The sequence below is a fragment of the Hemiscyllium ocellatum genome, chromosome 11 (assembly GCF_020745735.1).
Source record: "Hemiscyllium ocellatum isolate sHemOce1 chromosome 11, sHemOce1.pat.X.cur, whole genome shotgun sequence".
NCBI classification, from domain to species: Eukaryota; Metazoa; Chordata; class Chondrichthyes; order Orectolobiformes; family Hemiscylliidae; genus Hemiscyllium; species Hemiscyllium ocellatum.
In genome coordinates, this window is record NC_083411.1 from 24,910,734 (window position 1) to 24,931,881 (window position 21,148).

At 38.5% G+C, this 21,148-nt stretch overlaps 1 protein-coding gene across 5 annotated transcripts in view; it reads right to left on the minus strand.

The window, feature by feature from the left end:
- Positions 1-21,148, minus strand: part of atrx (ATRX chromatin remodeler) — a 230,120-nt gene that overhangs the window by 130,909 nt on the left and 78,063 nt on the right. For all 5 annotated transcript variants that reach the window (XM_060832473.1, XM_060832472.1, XM_060832474.1 and 2 more), the window contains 4 exons: positions 19,662-19,771; positions 17,248-17,315; positions 10,551-13,216; positions 6,259-6,334 (listed from right to left, as the gene is read on the minus strand). In XM_060832473.1, the coding sequence (XP_060688456.1) occupies positions 6,259-6,334; positions 10,551-13,216; positions 17,248-17,315; positions 19,662-19,771 (2,920 nt within the window). The remainder of the gene's footprint in view (positions 1-6,258; positions 6,335-10,550; positions 13,217-17,247; positions 17,316-19,661; positions 19,772-21,148) is intronic.

The following is a 21,148-nucleotide window of genomic DNA, read 5'->3' on the forward strand; positions in this document are numbered from 1 at the left end:
GGAGGAAATGACTTGTGCTTTATTTTCCAAATTCAACTTAGCAAGAAAGTGCTGCTACTGAACTACCATGTCCACGTAGAAACATTAATGAAAGTTCGGTTGTGAATGCTCTGGAAGATTTTTAATTTATTACAAACACTGTTGAAGGTTTAAACAAAAGCTTTAATTTACATAAAATCACAGTCAAATTCAAATAACCCTAAATCCCAGTTTTGGCAAAGTTATTGCCATCCCTGCCAGAAGGAAATCCAATAAAAGAATACCCATAAAAAGACAGTTCCAGAGCAGTAATTCCAGATTAGGTAAACTACTGCACTGTTGTACAACTGCACCAGAGTGCAAATTTTGGGGCAAGCCTGCAGTGATATCTGCAAAAGCTTTTGTCCAAACCCTGAAAAGAAATGTATGAACCAAGACATCGTTAATGCAAATGAAACTAGACTGCTTTACCACTTTACCAAAGTGTTCGCTAATGTTTAAAGGTGAAATGCATAATGGTGGAAAACAAAGATAGACACATGTCATTGCTAATATCTGTAATAACAAGGATGGTATCAAAAAGCTGCTATTTCTTGGGATTGAACAGTCCAAGTCATCACATTGCTTTGGCGAATGTCAAAGCACTTTAATGTCAAAGTACTAACCACACAATGAGAAGAACTGATGACTGTCAATCTGAGGGGCACTGATCAGGAAAATGTACAGAATGATTCAACGGACAAGGAAAGTTATCACCCGAATATCCCGAACAGACCAAAAACTACACACTCACTTGCCCATTTCCATAACTTAAGTCACCAATGCCAGAGATGCTCTGGCTTTGCTTTGTAGCATGAGCACACAGTTGACTGCATGGATAATATGATGGGCTCATCTAAAAACAGCTTGTTAATCAGAAAAAGATTGAATCTTCCTAGTGCTAACCCTCAAAAAGTTTTCAATGGCTTTAACTACACATGGTTAGGTCATTGCAAGGTGTGATAAAATTGAAAACTAAGGTATTTTTCACATTTTTACCATAGCACTTCTATTTGTTTTATTTTCGACACTGCATCTGTCGGGACTTGCTTAGCTATCTCAAACCTCCAATTGATAAATTTGTGGACAGGTGTCCTGTATTTGGCTTACTGCTATTTTACTGTACATAGTTATTGGTTCATGTTATGACAGGTGCAATTCAACTGAACACTGGAAAATCTCTAGAGTGATATTCTAAAATGTGGATTTGTTCAACCATGCATAGCAGGATTCATGATCCCATACAGACACATTAAAGTTACTGCTTTCATGTTCTCCCAGTTCCCTTATAAACAAAAGCTTCCAGCAGATTCACTGCACCCAGTATAACACAATGACAGAGCTTTAATACAATCTGCAATATCAGAAAAAAACTGCCATTTTTAAAAACAATAACCATCCCTTTTATCCCCCACAGCTGCCGTAAATTTTAAAAACTCCATGATATTAAAATTGTCTCAACAAAAAATTAAAAATTTAATATCAACATTATGAACTCCTGGAACATATGCTCTTACAATAGTGCTGTGTTAACATGCATTGGAAAAGTCCCAATTGCAAAACATTCAAATATTGATATGCTTGATATTTGAAAGTTACAAAAGATATTTTGTAAAGTTCAGCGATTAATTAGTTTAAGTTTTATTGAAGATTTGCTGTGCTTGACTCCACAAATTAGATAATTAATACCTGTTGATTGAATGTGATTCTTTATTAGAAATGTTAATCAGTCCATTTGGTCATAAAATTGTAGTTTACCTCTCAAATCTAAAAATATTTAAACTCTTTCTAGGTCCATCAAAATCTGGGTAAACCCATCCTTTTGCCATAACGGTTTAAATTTACATCCACAAAAAGAAAATTAGTTTTAAACGAATGACCCAAAGTTTTTTCTCATTACTGTGATTTCCAATAACAAAAATACAATATTTAATACTTAACTAAGGTACTTAATACTTTAACATACAAGGAAACAGATACTGGTTAAACTGGCATATTCTTTCAAGATTTAAAACCAGTTAAAAATTATGAAATGTTATACACCTCTGTTTCTGTGATAGACTTCAACAAACTATTTGAGATTATTCAGAAGCAAGTGGTTGTACACTTAGTAATCACGAGCTTCGCAATTTACATATGAGGCCTATCTTTCCAGATAACAACATTCTACTGGTCTCTGGATAAACCGGTTCAAAAGCACAGGATTCCATTTCTAATCATAGAATCCTACAATGTGGAAACAGGCCATTTGGCCCAACAAGTCCACACCGACCCATTCCCCATCTAATTTACTCTACAATTGCCCTTAACCAACACACCTAACCTACACATCCATGAACACTATGGGCAATTTAGCATGGCAAATTCACCCAGCTTGCACATCATTGGATTGTGGGAGGAAACCGGAGCACCTGCAGAAAACCCACACAGATATGGGGAAAAATGTCTAAACTCCACACAGACAATCACCCAAGGTTGGAGTCAAACCCAGATCCCTGGCACTGCAAGGCAGCAGTGCTAACCACTGAGCCATTCTGCCACCCTAACGTAGCTTTTAACATTTTAAAAATAAATAAATCTGATTTTTAACTTTTCTTTTTGGACTTACTGAATTTAGATAACGGTGTTTTTAACCACAAGCATGCGTTTAAAAGTATTCAATTTATTAATGGTGGGCATGAACACAATCATTACAAGCAGTTTTTCAGCAGAATTGTATAAAAACTGCAAAAGGTTTAAGAGAATTAATGTTAAAGAATACCTTAAACATCACCCACTATGATGTCATTGCATGGACTTGGAGAACAACTTTGGATTATGAATTCCTTTGGAACAGTAATTGAAGATCCACCAACCGAGTCAGAGTCTTTCTCAGTCTCTATAACAATGGCTATCACATCAGTGCAATTTGTACTTAGTGGTGATCATACAATAAACTACATCTTGTTTCAGACAAGAGACCTTTCTCTTCAGATCAAATAGTCATCCTCTATCACACTAACGAAGCAAGGCCTGTAGATGCCTACCAGGAAAATGATGGTGGCAGCTGTTCCATCAATGTCTCATACAACATTGTGGGTAGTGGTGAGGATACATCCTGAATATATTCTAATCCTACTCATGAACAAAATTAGCCAATTTGTAAAAATTTAATTTCACAATCTGCCATGGTAGGATCTGACACCTCCAACTGGGTAGTGCATCATAATCACTAGGACAGAGTCACTTTGCGTCTGAAACAATGGTGACGAAATTTCTGCCACGGTGTGCCAACACCAAATCCCTTAATGCTAACCATAGCTGTTACAATAAATTCCTGTCTGCACACCTGTCCTACATCAGACCCCCCGCCCCCCGAAAAAAAGTGATAAATCACGAATATGATGCAAAGAGAATTTGTTGCGAAAGCGTTTTACCTTGCACTCAAGACAAACCTAAGAATGCCAAATTCACATTATCATAATTTTTACTACAGGCAAACACTTAATTGGATAACAAGGTGACTCGAACTGGCCATTTGCCATGGAGAAAGAAACAGGAACTGCTAGTTTATCAAGGTCTGAGCTAATTCAAGAAAGGCACAAGACTTGACTATTTTCTCTTTTTCTTTGCAAAGAACTGCCAATGAAATTATGTTGCTTTCTAGACAGTAATACATTCTTTTACTGACTGCTTGACTGATTATTTAAATTGGGTTTTAATGTAATTATCAGGAAACCCAGAGTTGATGAGCTTGTTACTTTCCACATGAAATGCCTCAGTCAGAATCCAAATGCCAACCAATGCAGCACCCTTGTCATCGCCAGTATATGTTGTGACGGTTTGGCCTTTTGTCTGGATGGATGAAATGCAAAAAGCTCCAGAAGTAGGTTTCTTTTTGATATTCAAGTCAAAGAACCTGCAAAGCCTAGGCATAATGATCAATATAAAAGACATGAAGTTGTAATATATGAACTTGGAATTTTGAAGACAAAGAGTTTTTAACATCAGGGACCATGATTGTAGTAAAACCTTAAATGAGCTACGACACTATTTTAAAATAGCCCCAGATGTCATGTGGTCTAGAAGAGATGCTAATTTTCAATAAAGCCTCCCAACTGGGTTATAATAGACATCTCTGGCTGGATTTCCTGCAGAATTTCACATTTGCTATTGTTTGAGCTGTCTGGAAAATACCCATGAACAATACTCAATAGCCACCGTGTGTGCAGAAACTGCCAAATATGAAGGAAACTTAAGGCCCATAATGAAAAAAATGCTGAAAATTCCATTTAATTGAATGGATTCTTAGAAGTTTTGACACGGAGATCAAAAGCCCTTCAATAACATGGATTTCTGCCAGTGTGATAACTGTCAACTATAACACGACTGAAACTTAACCAAGTTTACAAAAAAAAGTGCACTTTTTTTTTGTCATCTTAAAAGATCTGTCAGTCTTATTTCTTCATATAGTTTTACACATGGACAAGTCAATAGAAAACTGAGAAATGTCATCCTTTTAAAAATTCAAAATGTTCTAAGCAACTTCAGGAGTGAAAAAAAAAGTGATTTATTTACCTGCCCAACTTGGTCAAAGCATATAGGTGGAAAAGCATATGAAAACAGACCCTCAGCCACCACTGAAGCAACACATACAAATGTCAATAAGCTAACCACACAAATTTACTGAGGTTTATGGGAACAGGATAATAGGATAAGCAAAGGACATAGCAATGCATGATGGCATGCTGGCCATTCATAAGAATTCTGATTTTCTGACTATCCCCTATTCAGTAATTCTGTATAGCAATTTCAAAATCAATGACAAGACAAGCCTTAAAACTAAAGTGCTTCCTCCTCCTCCTCTGGCCAACGTACAAGACAGCACAACTGCAAAGTAATCACTTCGCACATCCCTTCAATAGACAAGTTCAATTCTACCCAAAAATCTGAATGAGATATCAGAATGTACCAGAGGGTACGAACTAACTCAAAACCCATGTCAAAATCAGAAAATACAACAAACTCAACCCCTTTTTTGAAATAATTTTAATATGTTTCACAAGTTAAGATACCCCCTACCATATATTTTTATTTGTGGGTTTCTTATTCCATAAACTTTTCTAAAATTATGGTCCTAGGACAATATATATTTCAGGCATTGGAAATGTAGTTTTAAAAAAATTACAATGAGATCCAGGCCTTTCCCTAAAATGGGCTACCACATTACGGCACGATTTTCCATCAAGGCAATTTCGGAATATAGGAACATAGGAGCAGAAACAATTCATTCAGCCCCAAGCCCAGCATACCATTCCACGCCATGGATAACCATCTATTTCAGTGACATTTCTCCAGTTTCCCCATATCTGTCAATGCCATTAGTACATGGAAATCTAACATTTGTCTAGAACATAATGACTGATCTTTTACAGCCTTCTAGCAGAGATTTCTAAAAACTTCCAACCCTGAGTGAAGAAGTTCCTCATTTCAGACTCAAGAGGTGTGCTCCTTATTCTGAGACTGAATCCATTGGTTTTACACATTTTCTGACTGAGGAAGCATAATTTCTGCACCCATTCTGTCTCACCCTTTTAAAAATGTTGTTAAGTTTCAATGAGAAGTTGCAATGATAATCCAACATTTTAAATATATATTCCAATGTTTAATTTTAAAATCGAGGTCATCTGACAAGATGTTAATGTTCAATTCTCTTTCATCCTCTACATTATTCCACACAGTTTCCACAAGGGAAACTGATCAAGAACCTCTTTTCCAGTCGAAGGTGGACAATTCTACAAACAATTAGCTTCTGCACTGGAAGAGCTTCTAATCATAAGCCAAAAAACATCATGTACAAACTAAACGCAAAACTATCTTGTCTTCTGCTTACATATTGAACTAAGCACTTCCAGAGAACGTAATGACATTATGAATAAACATGAACTAACTAAAATTTGACATCTTTAATTTGGTAGATTCAAAATTTGCATAATATTTTGAATCATTAATAGTTTCAAGAAAAAAATGCTGAGGACCAGGTAATTTCATAAAATCATATTTACTGCATAAATTGTAAACATGAAAATGTTTCAAATTGTTTAAAAATCTTTTACAAACAGAAAAAGACTCATCATATTTTAATAAAGCAGCAAATGTTAGCACCAACAGGTTGAATTATTTAAAGAAATGTTTGTGACTACACAAAATGCTTTTCTGATAAATAAGTCTGTGTAAAGTCCGCACTGTGGAATTTATTACCTATTCTCAGGGTCATCGTCATAGTCATCACTGGCACATGGGGGAATATTTTTTGAATTTCCCTCCGCTTCATCACCTGTAATGATAAAGACTACATTTTAGTTGAGAGTTCCCATATTTTCAGAATATTCATGAATTTAAAAACAGAGCGATCTCTATTATATGGTGACAATCTATCAACTTTTTTGGAATTCTATTCTCTACCATTCATAGATTTTTTTGTCCCTTTCCTTCTCCTACCTCCAACTGCATTTTTCTTTTAGGTATAACAGGCTTAAGTTTTATTCCAGTTACAGTACAAGTACGTTCAACTAAAATATTGCATTCTGCCCACCCCTCCACAATGATGGTCTGCTAACTAATGAGTTAGATTTCCAAGTTCAGATTCCAGCATCTGCAAAATTTTGTCTTCGTTGGTAAATGAAGACAGGTTGAAAATTACTGTCCAATCTTAAAATTAACCTAAATGCCTCAACTTCTCACATTTCTATTTCCTAATTTTCTTTTTCTAGGATTAGAATATCAGAACGGAGAACTTAATCACTAATCCAAGCTATTTTGTGGCCCTTCATCTTGTTGCGAAGCAACCCAGAATGTCAGGTGAGGCACCAAGCCTGTTCCACTTATGAATTGGGCAACATAACTCAACAGCATTGTTGAGCAAGGAGTGGAGCCTGCGCTGGCTATGCAAATTCAAAACAAAACCTAGTTGGGTACCCATAAAACCTTTCAATTCAAATTTTAATGCAAGTTCAGTTATTTCCAAGATTATATGGAAGAACCTGCAGTTTTCAGCATTTTGTCAAATGGCAACTTCCCTACCAAGATCCACTTGCCAGCCAATCTGCATCCTCTTCTCATTCAGTATACACCACTGTTCTCTTTGAAACTTAGTCATGTTTTGCTTCAATGCATCAAGACAAAAAGTTTCAAAGGTGCATTTCTTCCCTTCAGCAATTGGTAAATGAAATAAGTTTTATTAATTAGTTAGCCACTGAAATTAGAGCTTAATGTAACTTCAACAGTAAAACCAAAAAGCTTCTCCAATGTAAAAATATTACATTGAACAGAAAATTTACTTGTGTAATAACTCAGTGTTAATGTCTCATCAAGAGACTATACTGACATTGTGCTGGGCACATACTATATTGAAAAAAATGACATTGGCACAACAGTTGGAGAAGTTCTAGACAAAGGGACTGCAACCCAAACAGATGTTGAAACCAATAATTAATGGAACGAGTTTAACAAGTTAGTTGGCTAATGCTACTGAGTGATGAATAAAAATTCAAGCTTTCTTTTAAAATACATACTGATAAAAGTTATACTTTACATAATCAACGGGCACTACTTTGCAAAAGTGTGGAATGAGGGAAGCCTTTTAAAAGGGTTTTGACAAGCTAATATATGAAAGGCTTCTTTGTAAAACAGGAGTCAGTGATATTAGTGGCAATTATATTGAACTGAACTGAAAATTAGCCAGAAAGTACAAGGAAGTATTTGTTGCAGGTATCTCTAGTAATGTTTGGAAACTAAACAAACAATCTTGAGACATCTATCAGGAATTCAGGTTGAGACCATTATTCTTCATTACTGTTGTTGTTAATAGTGATCTAGATACAAATCTTGGAATCATTCCACAAGACTGTAGAAAACAGTAACAGGAGTAAGCTTTTCGGCTACTTGAGCCTGTTCTGCCATTCAAATAGGATCATGACTGATCTGACATTCCTTACATCCACTTTCTGGCCCTTTCCATGTAACCCTTGATTCCCCAACTGATCCAAGAATCTACCTCAGCCTCAAAATATACTTAAGGACTCTCCCCTATTGCACTCTGCAGTAAGGAGTTCCAAAGACTCTAGATGATGTTACTAACTTCAAGTCGACTGTGATGTGCTGGGTGACTGCATTTGACCAGCAAATTATGCTGAATATGTAGGCGGTGCTACATTGTATGTGCGGACAGAATAAATGCTCTAAAGCAATAAAGCATAGGGTCACCTTGTGGAGCAGTGGTGGTGTCCCTGCCCCTGGACCAGGGAAGCCTGGGTTGAAGTCCTAGGCACTTCACAGGTGTATAATAATGCCTCTGAACAGGTCGATTAGAAAAACAGGTTAAATGATAAAAAGCAAAAATGGTTTAAGAAAGTGGGAGAGATTTGGTCATTCTAGTGTTATTTCTCTCAAGATTTACAAGCGTGCCTGTGGAGTAATGGCTAAAGCAACAGGATTGATAAGTCAATTGACTAAAAGGCAAAGCATGCTAATCTACCCTTGTACAATACCTTGCTCAGATCTCAGTTAGCGTGGAGCATCCAATTTCAGTCCCTATTTTAGAAATGTGACATAATTTAATATATATTTACCAACCTGTGGCAACCATTAGGATAGGCTAATTCTGTTTTCTGCAAATTGCTAATTTTTTAAAAAATGAACCGGTAAAACCATTACTCTAAGGTCACAATTCTTGTTGGCATACTACAAAGCCACAATAAAAGCAAAATATTGAGTATGCTGGAAATCTGAAACAAACACAGAAAATGCTACAGTATCTCAGCATATACATATAATATATATAAAAAATAAAATAGGGAGGTGCCAGTGTTAGACTGGGATGGACAAAGTTAAATATCACACAATACCATGTAATTTAAGAACATAGAACAATACAGCGCAGAACAGGCCCTTTGTCCTCGATGTTGCGCCGATCTGTGAACTATCAGCTCGTCCCCCTACACTATCCCAAAATCATCCATGTGCTTGTCTAAGGATTGTTTAAATCTCCCTAATGCGGCTGAGTCGACTACTTTAGCAGGTAGGGCACTCCACGCCCTCACCAAACTCTGCGTAAAGTACTTGCCTCTGACATCTGTCTTAAATCTATCACCCCTCAATTTGTAGTTATGCTCTCTCGTCATCATCCTAGGAAAAAGTATTTTTCTGTCTACCCTATCTAATCCTCTGATCATCTTGTACAGGTTGATCATCCAACATGTTTTTGTGAACGTACTAGCTATCGGACAGCTACCTAATGAAGGAGCAGCGCTCTGAAAGCTAGTACTTCCAAAGTAACCTGATACTTTACATATATTATACATACTCCTCACCCGCCCACCCTCCCCACCCCATCCCCACAGGTGCAGCAGAACAATTCAGTCTCCACCATACATAGTTTTAAAATTAGAGCTACTGTCAAGTCAGTACAATGATACTCCATGCAATGAAGTGAGATGATACCATCACAAATAAAGCCAAATAAAACTTCTACTTGTGAAAACATTTAGAACAAGTGCACACAAAGTTAAAAGTAACATGCAAACAAAGGAAGTTTTTCTTCATGTTGCATAGCAGCTGGTTAAGGTCTGGAATGCATTGCCTAAGAGGGTGCTGAAGGCAGGTACAATCAAAGCATTCAAAAAGAAATCAGTTCTCAGAAGAACATTTAAAGTTACATACAGAAGCCAGGAAATAGAATTCTGAACTATTCATCCAGAGAGCTGCTGCAAACAAAGGGCTGTATGGCCTCCTGCACCCTCATAATTCTGAGATTCTGAGAGAAATCTTAATTCTAGAATATGCCAAAGTTCAGCAGTTTTGTTAATGCACAATGACAACACTGGTTTCATGTGACAGTAGTCCATAACCAGGGATTAAATATTTTCAAAGACAAGTTAGCCAAGAGGACGTTCAAAAGGCATTATTTTCATTTATATGTGCAATAAATCATCAAATGTTTCAGCTAATGTGAACAAATACATGCATTAATAAATGCCTGGTGTAGCATATTTCCATCTTCAGCTGACAGCAACTGCAATAGCATCGAAAACATTAGGTCAATACTGTAATGCAATTGAGGTTAACTGTTCTGATTGGGTTATCCTAGTAAGGCAACATCAATAAGAGATCAGAAAAGACATGATTTGTTTATGGATAAGGTTATTTGAAAAAGTCAATATCAAAGTAGACAACAGAGTCATTTTGTGGTTAGCACTGCCATCTCAAGCATCAGGGATCACCCTTGGGCGACTGTGTGCAGTTTGCACATTCTCCATATGTTTGCTCTGGTTTCCTTCCACAATTCAATGTTGTTCAGATTAAGTGGATTAGCCATAGGAAATGCAGGGTTACTGGGATAGGGTAGGGGGTGGGACTGGGTGGGATGCTCTTTGGTGGGTCAATGGTTGAACAGTCTGCTTCCACATTATAGGAATTTACAAATCTATGAAAATATGTGATGCGTTGAAAAATGACGAATGAAAAGAAAATCACATGAATAGAATCACAAATACCTGATGACTGGCAAAAACCCGATCCTGTAGCGAGAACAATGTTTTCCATGATAGGCTGTATCTTTTGTTCATCACTGCTATGTTCTCCAGGCATGTCCTGCTTGTCCCCTTGTTCAGTTTCTTCTTCATCATCTGACGATGATGAAGAGCTTTGCTTTTTCTCCACGGCTCGTTTCTTTCGTTTCAATTTTGCTTTTTCTGGAGCAGCATTTGTGGGAACTTTCTCATCTTTTGATGAATCATCCCTATCATCCTTGGTTATCTGTCTTTTTGTTTTCTTTGAAGCTGATTTTTTAACAGCACCAATTTTACTCAAGTTCTTTATTTCTTTTTCTAGGTCAGAATCATAGTTGGAAGAGTCTGAACGATGCTGTCTTTTTTTGTTCGCAACACTTATCCTTTTACTGGATCTTTTTTTCTCTTTTCCACCAAAATCTGAGCTTGAGGATGAGCATTTCCTTTTCCGTTTAAGACTACTAGACTGTGGCATTCGTTTTCTCAAGCCAAACAAACTAGTCCTTTTAATAATTCTTTGGGATGAATCACTATCTTTGTTATCCACATCTGAGGAACTCTCACACTTCACTGCAGCCTTTTTCAATACCTCAGGGATTTCATCTGAGTCAGAGGTAGTTTGCACACTAGCTTGATGTGGTGTATCTGACTTATTAGGATCAGATTCTTGCATCTCGCACTTGAGACTTTTGCTGACCGTTTTTGATTTTACTTTCCCTGAAGAGTCAACTTTGTCTTTACCTTTAGCTTCCCTTTTCAATCTTCTACGCTTTTTATCACCACCAGTACTATCAGTGTCTTCTTCAGATCTGGAGTTCACAATTCCTGCTCCACCAGGACGCCTCAAGGGTGTAGTTTTAATGCGAGGTGATCGCCTGGTATCAGCATCTTCTGATAGAACTGAAGTATCATTGACAGGATCATTTTCAAGATCATCTTCAATTACTTCATCTGATTTTTTCTTTCTCTTTTTTGAAATTTTTAAATTTCCGCTTTGAATTTTTTTCCTGACTTTTTTGTCTTTAATGGAATCTTCTGCAGCACTGATTCTTTCTCCATCTTCTACATCGTCATGACTATCCACTCCATATCCAGTGTCATCGCCATCAGCTTCATTTCCATCGTTGTCGCCAGCACTGCCTGCATCACTCTCCACCACATGCCCTTTGTTTCCATCGTTATTATCCACTACCTCAGCAGCATCACTCCCATTAGCTACTGCCTCAGCAACTTCTTCATCCTCTGCCTCAGTAGTGTCCCTCCCATTATCCTCCATCTCAGCAAAACCTTCAGCATCATCTATTGTTGCAGTACCTTGTCTATCCTTAAATATTTTTTTCTTGCCTGCATCTTTTGCACTTTTTTTAGCTCTCTTAAGTGAAGCTGGGGTCAACTTACTTAAAGATTCACACTTAGCTGAAGATTTCACACTGGAATCAGAGTCGATCTCTGAGGATTTTTCAGAATTCTGATTTTCAGCAGGTGCTTTAGCTGATGTAGTATCTAACAGTGTGCTATTACTAGCAGAATTATCCATAGCATCCAGATCTGGTAGCAACGAGACAGTTGCCCCAAACAAACCTTCAGTTAATGAAGCAACAGAACCCATATCTAAAGCTTCATCTAAACTGTTAAGCAATGTTGCTTCACCCATCTCGGATTCTAATACAAGACCTGTATTTTCAGTATTAGCAACAACTTCGTTTTTGACCAACAGATCTTCATTTGATATACAATCAGTTTCAATTCTAGGCATTCTTGAATCCAGTACTAGTGGACTTATTTGTTCTACTGACATTTGTTGGTCTTCAGTAATCTTGTCTGGTTCACTTGGCGCTACTGATACTTCCATCTGATCAGATTCATCTTCAGCTGAAACTGAGTTTTCTGCAATTGTCCGATCAGGTAATAAATCGTTCTCCTTGTTAGTGGAATCCAATACCTCAAATTTCTTAACACAATCTTGCAATGATTCAGCATGCTTCTTACTCTTTTCCTTTTCCAAGTCCTGAATCTCTTTATCTACAACTTCTTCCAATGCAAGATGAACTTTCTTTAGATCTCCAAGCACAGACTTAAAAGCTTTCAATTGTCTCATGCTTACATTAGGCTCAGATTCATTCAAATCTTTCTGTTTTAAGAAATTAACAAAACTCATATTCAAGTTAGCTGTTGTATCTATTAACTTGCGAGCCTTCTTCAGAATTTCTTTTGGCACTTTCAGTGCCTTATAAGAATATAAAATGCTTCCAGAACCTGGAGGAAGGGTTGTTAACGTGTCTTCATCCTTTTCTTGACCGTTACAACCTTTACTGGAAATTCTCCGAGTATTTTTATACTCATGATCCATAGACTTGTCACTGTCATGAGGACCTGGAGACTTGCATTTATCACTGTCCAATTTAAATTTATCAAAGTCTCTCCTTTTTCTGTTTTGTTGCCACAGCTGATCGAGACACTCAAATACACTGTCACAAGCAGTCACCAAATCCAATAAAGGCTCTGGGTTACATACATAGCAGTACCACTTTTTGTTTTCATCCATAATATTGGATAGTTCTTTCCTGCCCAAGTTTCGCAAGATGCAGCTTTTGCAAAATGCATTGTGACAAAAATCACAACAAATCAGATTTCCACCTTCAGCACACCATCTGCAATACAGAAGGAAATGAAGAATAAAAAGAAAGCATAAACATCAAGTAATAGCCAGAGTTTCTGATCTTCTTCAGCTATCAATTGCAACAGGTAGAACAGTGCAGAAAGATCTATCCACATCATCTACACGGCACTTTAGTGAATAGCACCTAATTTTTTTTTTCTTTTTGAACTCATTTAGATGTTGGAAATTAATTCTCATTAAAAACATCTTTGTCTATCTCCTGACTGAAGCTGCTGGCTCCAAAGGGCAGGGTATCAGGATACTTTTGCCTCAAACTCAGCTCCATGTAGGCCAACATTGCTATACTTTGGACCAAAGGGTCTGTTTCTGTGCTGTATATCTATACACCTTTTGGAGATTACAGCCACTCAGATGGTTGTTATGGACCAGGAGAAAGTTAGGACTTCAGATGCTCAAGATCAGAATCAAGAGATTGGTGTTGGAATTTCTGGGACACCCGCACCCACCAATGCCACCACCTAGTGGCTGAACACTTCAACTCCCCCTCCCACTCAGTCAAGGGTACGCAGGTTCCTGGGCCGCCTCCACTGCCAAACTATTACCACCATAAGCCTGGAGGAGAAACGCCTTATATTCCTCCTTGGAAGCCTGCAACCACACGGGATAAATGCGGATTTCAACAGCTTCCTCATTTCTCTACCCCACCCACCCAATAACTATCTTTCAATCTCACAAATGACTATTCTTTCTGGATTTAAGTTTGCCCACTCTGCTGGAACGTTCATTTTCAGACGCTTCAACATCATACTAGGTATCATCACCAGTGAGCTTCCCATGAAGCACTGATGTATGGCCCACTTTTTATTTGCTTTTAGGTTTCCTTGAGTCAGTGATGTCATTTCCTGTCTGGTCTCATTTATATCTTTCCCCTCTCACCCAAAACCTATGTCCCTCCCCATCCCAGGGAACAGACATTATCTATTTATCCTATTCTTGCCCCTCATGATTTTATAAACCTCTACAAAATCACCCCTCAGCCTCCAACGCTCCTGGGAAAACAGCCCCAGCCTATTCAGCCATTCCTGATAATTCAAATCCTCCAACTCTGACAACATCCTTGTAAATCTTTTCTGAACCCTCTCAAGTTTCACAACATTTTTCCGATAGGAAGAAGACCAGAATTGCACGCAATATTCCAACAGTAGCCTAACCAATGTCCTGTACAGCCGCAACATGATCTCCCAACTCCTGCACTCCACACTCTGACCAATGAAGAAAAGCATTCCAAATGCCTTCTTCACTATCCTATCTAACTGCGACTCCACTTTCAAGGAGCTGTGAACCTGCACTCCAAGGTCTCTTTGTTCAGCAACAGTCTCTAGGACCTTAACATTAATGTAAAAGTCCTGCTAAGGTGTGCGTTCCCAAAATGCAGCACCTCGCATTTATCTGAATTAAATTCCATCTGCCACTTCTCAGCCCATTGGCCCAACTGATCAAGATCCCGTTGTAATCTGAGGTAACCTTCTTCGCTGTCCACTATACCTCCAGTTTTGGTGTCATCTGCAAACTTACTAACTATACTTCTTTTGCTCACATCCAAATCATTTATATAGATGAAGAAAAGAAGTGGACCCAGCACCAATCCTGGTGGTCACAGGCTACCAGTCTGAAAAACAACCCTTCACCACCATCCCTTTGAGCCAGTTCTGTATCCAAATTGATCGTCCTCCCTGTATTCCATGATATCTAACCTTGCTAACCAGTGTCCCATGGGAACACCTTACTGAAAGCCAAATAGATCACGTCCACCGCTCTGCCCTTAATCTTCTTTGTTACTTCTTCAAAAAACTTAAATCAAGTTTGTGAGATATGATTTCCCATGCACAAAGCCATGTTGACTATCCCTAATCAGTCCTTACCTTTATAAATACATGTAGATCCTGTCCCTCAGGGATTTCCTCCAACAACTTGCCCACCACTGACATCAGACTCACTGGTCTACAGTTCCTTGGCTTGTCCTTAACACCTTTCTTAAACAGTGGCACCAAGTTAGATAACCTCCACTCTTCCGATACCTCACCTGTGACTATTGATGATACAAATATCTCAGCAAGGGGCCCATTAATACTTCCCTATCTTCCCATAGAGTTTTAGGGTACACCTGATCAGGTCCTGGGGATTTATCCACTTTTATGCATTTCAAGACATCTAGCACCACATCCTCTATAATATGTACATTTTTCAAGATGTCACCACCTATTTCCCCACATTCTACATTTTCCATATTCTTTTCCACAGTAAACACTGATGCAAAGTACACATCTCTTGTGGCTCCACACAAAAGCTGTCTTGCTTGTCTTTGAAGGCAATTCTCTATTCTCTCCCTAGTTACTCTTTTGTCCTTCATTTTTTTTAAAAAACCCTTTGGATTCTCCTTAACTATTTGCCAAAGATATCTCATGTCCCCTTTTTGCTCTCTTGATTTTCCTCTTAAAGTATACCTACTGCCTTTATACTCTAAGGATTTATTCAATCTATGTTGTTCATACCTGACATATGCTTCTTTTTTTCTCAACCAAACCCTCAATTTCTTTAGTCATCCAGCATTCTCTACACCTGCCAGCCTTTCCTTTCACCCTAAGAGAATATACTGCCTATGGACTCTCGTTATCTCATTTCTGAAGGTTTCCCATTTTCCTTTACCTGCAAACATCTGCCCCCAAATCAGTTTTTGCAAGTTCCTGCCGACAAAATTAGCCTTCCTCCAATTTAGAATTTCAACTTTTAGATCTGGTCTATCCTTTTTCATCAGTACTTTAAAACTAATAGAATTATGGTTATTGGCCTCAAAGTGCTCCCCCACTGACACCTCAGTCACCTGCCCTGTCTTATTTCCAAAGAGAACGTCAAGTTTTGCACCTTCTCTAGTAGGTACATCCACATACTGAATCAGAAAACTTTCTTGTACACACTTAAACTCTTCTCCATATAAACCCTTAACACTATGGCAGTCCCAGTCTGTTTGTAAAGTTAAAATCCCTTACCATAACCACCCTATTATTCTAAATGAAAGGATATCATTTCACAAGGCATTGGAAATCCTTGCATTCAAATGGAAATCCCAACATTAAAAAGGTCATGTCGAGGTGACCAAGCTACTAACTGATCTATACATCCAATAAACTGGCGGCAACATTCTCTCTGACGCATCTGACAAATCAATAGATCACACAGACATCCAAGAATAGGTGAACTGCACATGCATCCATCTCACCCAGAATCAAAAACAAGTCTGTTTTTGCTTTCAGAAAATGAGTCACATTGAGTTAATTAAAAATAGTTAAACTATGATATATATTTGAAGTCCAGTGCTGACGGAAGAGGTTGGGAAAACATCTGAAAGGTTGAAATTTCAGAATCAAAAAGCCAGAATTACATCAAGAGATGGAAATTTTACATTTCCAATAGCAGAGAGGCATGGACAAACTACTTGCATCACAAAAACAAATTTCACCGTTGCTGCTTAAAATCTGCAACATCAAGTTTCAGGATAAAATTCCAAACACCCAAGTTCTTTCAAGGTGCTGCATAGTAAAATATCCTCCTCAGAGCTCAGTTTCACGGAATGTGCCCTGTGATTCACAGAGGATTTCTGCACACCAATGGCAACTTTCTACCATCAATTAAACAAGGAAACCATTCCGCACAGAATGCTGCAAACTTAGAAACAATGATGCTGCGAAATCCAGCCACAGAAGAAAATCTCTGGACAGATCCAAATAAATACTGAGTAATGGTACCAACTGAGGAGAGATCAGGTCCCTACAGGACAAGCATTAACCCTAGGCCTAGTCTTGGGCAGTTGGTAAGTATTTTTTTTCTAACAATACTTAACTGAAGTCAGTTTTATTTTCACCTTCTTATAAAAGACTGAATTGGCATGATACTGACCAGGAAGCTATTTAAATGAATCCTACCCTTTCAAGTGAAGTGTAAACGAATGTTAGTGAAATGACAGTATGAGAAACAAAGGATTAGAAAATAAAATACACTACCCACCTGCATTGTTCATCCATACCATCTGCATCTCGGCTAATATCGTCACTCATATAGTACTTATGGCAACTCTAAAAAAGGAGAAATACATTAAAAATCTTAAAAACCAGTTTAGATCATTGTTGGTAACAGACACAAAAATGACCATGGATAAAACATAATAAAAATTTTGATTTTAGTGTGTTGACCATCCTCAACTGTATTAGCTTACCATGGTGCCACATTAAGCAGAGGATTTTTTTTTAAAAAAGAGGGATTTGCCAACAAGCACCTTCAAATACTTAACAGGGTAGGAGCAATGCATTAAAATATGTATATATCCAAGTATACAATGCATGCTGAAGACAGGTAACTATCACCTCTCTCAATTTCCCATCGTCGTTCCTGGAGTCCCTAAGTAGTAATGCCCATTGTTAAATATGCAACCATTAGCAACCACATTGCAGGTCAGGCAGCAAGTCTACAGTACACCCTACAGAAAGAGTTTTAGAAGCTCTAAACACCAACAGGATAACAAGGGCACAGTATCAAAGGTCCCTTAGCCCAAGGATTCAATGAATGCTACAACTCCCTCCTGGGTACATGTAGCTCTTCTTCACTAAACTGTTCTTAAGAGTTAGACATGACCTGCAAATATAGGTTTTTAAGTCACATTTTAAATAATTATTGGCACCTACTCAGTTTGCACACTTCGTGATTTCTTTTTGCATTCACCTTTTCATTAAATTTGCTTTTCCTTCTTTCTAAACAAAAACATTGCCACCCCTGCAATTATCCTTCTGTCTCATCTTCATTAAAGTTATATGCAGCATAATGGCATCACAGCTTATAGAATAACGCAAATGGTTATCATTGGTTTGGTCAGCAAGTTTCGCTCATCTCAAACTGTCCTCAAGCTGATGACAATCTGCCCTCTTAAATACTGCAGTGCATACCATATCAGTACACTCACTGGTGTAAATGAGTTCCAGGATTTTGAACAGCAACAGTGAAAGAAAGGCAAGGTAACCCCAAGTCAGGATGGTGTGTGGTATGATGTGAAACTGGCCAAGTGGCTGTGTACCCATGCATATGTTGTCGCTGACCTCCTAGATGTTTGCTTTGAAGGTACTGTTAAAATAGCCCTGGAGGGGTGTACAGTGCATCTTGTAAATTGCATACAATGTTACCATTGTGCATTGGTGGTGGAGGGAGTGAATCTTAAAGATGCCAGTGGAATTTGTGGTGCTAATACGATACCAATAAAGCAGGCAGCTTTGTCCTGGATGGCATTAAGCTTCTAGAATTTTACTGAAGTTGCAAACATCCTGTCAAATGGTCTGTGCTTCATTTCGAACCTTGCAGCTGGTAGATAGGATTTGAAGCAGGTTACTCACCATAGAATTCCCAGCTTTTGACTTACACTTGTAGCCACACTACTTACTTGACTGTGCCATTCAGTTTCTGGTCAGAATGTTGATATTGATGGGTTCTGCTATGGTAAGGCCATTGAACATCAGGAGGATTATTGGATTCTCTCTCATTGGAGGTGGTCACTGTTGACAACCATGTAGGATGAGTGTTACTTACCACTTACCGATCCAAGCCTGAATGTTGGCTAAGGCTTGTTCCACTTGAACAGGCTGCTTCAATATCAGAATTATCACAAATGGTGCTGAACACAGATGATTGCACATCCCAATTTATTGACTTAATATTGGAGGTTAGGTCATTGAAACAGCAGCTGACGGCAGTCAGGCCAAGTCACCCCAAGAACTCCTGCAGAGATGTTCCATGGTTGAGATGATTGATCACCAACCACCACCACCTTCTTTTATGCTACTTGACTTTAATCAGGATAAAAAGATTTTCCTCGATTCCATTAATTCCGCTTTTGCTCGGGCTCCCTGACGTTACACTGTCCAATGCAGCTCCGATGTCAAGGGTATCTTAACTCCATCCTTGCAATGAATATGGGGAAACTTCCAAAGTATCAGCATCGTCTTTCCACCGTTTTTGGCAGCTGCATTTATGCCTCAATTTTAAAACTCTAATGCCCATTTTTGTGTACCTATTGGTCTTGCACCTACCTCACCTAGAACTGCTCCAACTTAATAGTCATCCAACATTGCACTCTGAAGCTTCAATACTTGTCACTATGCCTTCAGACGACTGGATCAAGTTCTGGAATTCAAACTATAACACTATCTGCCCCATCTTTCTCCCAAAAATAAGATGGTTAAAACTTGTCCAATCTATTTGAATATTGCCTTATGGGGTTCAATTTCAAATTTGCTCAAAGAACCTATGAAACACCACTGATCCTTTCAGTACATTAAACTTGCTATGTAAGGAATATGTTGCTGTTAATGTTCAATAATACTGCTACAAATGGCAATATGCGCAACTTTTAAATGGAAAATATAAACAATTCATACCCTACAAATGAGAACTTTCAATGCCGGATGCCGCTGGACTGAATCCTTATGAAAATGGTTCACTTGCTGTCCACAAGCAGTACAGCTGACAATTCCATGCAAATTCTCATCTAACGAAACAAAAAAAACAATTTTTACATAGGTTCACTGTTTCACACAATTAATAAAATTAGATTTCAAGTACACTATTAAAATTTCAATGCACTCTCAATAAGGCAATTCATTCCTTGTCCCAATTAGAATTGGCATTTTACACCTTTGGAACAATCTCTAATCAAAACATACAAATAAATATCATAAGCTCCTTCGGATTCACACAAATTATGCTGTTTACAATCATAATGCTGTTTTAATTGAAGGGCGTAAATGAGTAAGTCATTTTTCTCCTGAGATATTCTAGACTGCTTCCAAGGTGTGCAAATACCTTTGTTGGATGGGGTGGACAAAGTTAGAAGTCACATGATACCAGATTATAGTCCAAAAGGTTTATGAAATCTTAAACTTTCAGAGCACTTTATTAGGTGAAGGTTGTAAGATGGAGATAGCCATGCATCACAATTACTGCTGTTACTTTATTTTGAATGCAGAGTTTATGCAGGAGAGTCGATATTTCAAGCATAAGCTCTTCATCAAGAATGAGGGAGTAGCCCAAGGGGGCTGAGAGATAAATGGGAGATGAGTCAGGCTGGGGACAAGATAGTTGAGAATGCAATAGGTAGATGAAGGCAGGGGTGAAGGTGATAGGTCAGAGAGAAGGGTGGAGCATACAGGTGGGGAGGAAGATCGACATGTAGGACGGAGGTGCGCGAAGTCGATGAGATGCGCTGGAGGGCATCAACAACCATGTGGGAGGGAAACTGTGGTCTTTAAAGGAGGCCATCTGCGATGTTCTATGGTGAAATTGGTCCTCCTGGGAGCAGACGCGATGGAGGCGGAGGAATTGGGAATAAGGGATAGCATTTTTACAAGAGTTTTGTTTCCCCTAGCCCCTAACACCTCATCTTCACCATGGATATCCAGTCCCTGTACACATCCATCTGCCATAACGAAGGCCTCCAAGCCCTACATTCCTTCCTCTTCTGCCGACCCAACTAATACCCTTCTATTGACACACTCATGTAATTGGTTTAACTAGTCCTCACGCTCAACAATTTTTCCTTCGAATCCTCCCACTTCTCCCAGACCAAAGGGATAGCCATGGGCACCCGCATGGGCCCCAGCTGTGTCTGCCTCTTCATCGGGTACGTGGAACTGTCCATCTTCCGCAGTTACACCGGCACCATTTCCCACCTTTTCCTCTGCCACTTCAATTACTGTATCACCACCACCTCATGCTGCCGCGAAGAGTTGAACAGTTTATCAACTTCTTGAACACCTTCCACCCTGACCTCCCTTCCTGGACCTCTCCATCTCCATTTCCGGTGACTGACTCACATCAACAGACTCCCACAGCAACCTGGACTTCCCTCTGTAAAAAAACACTCTTC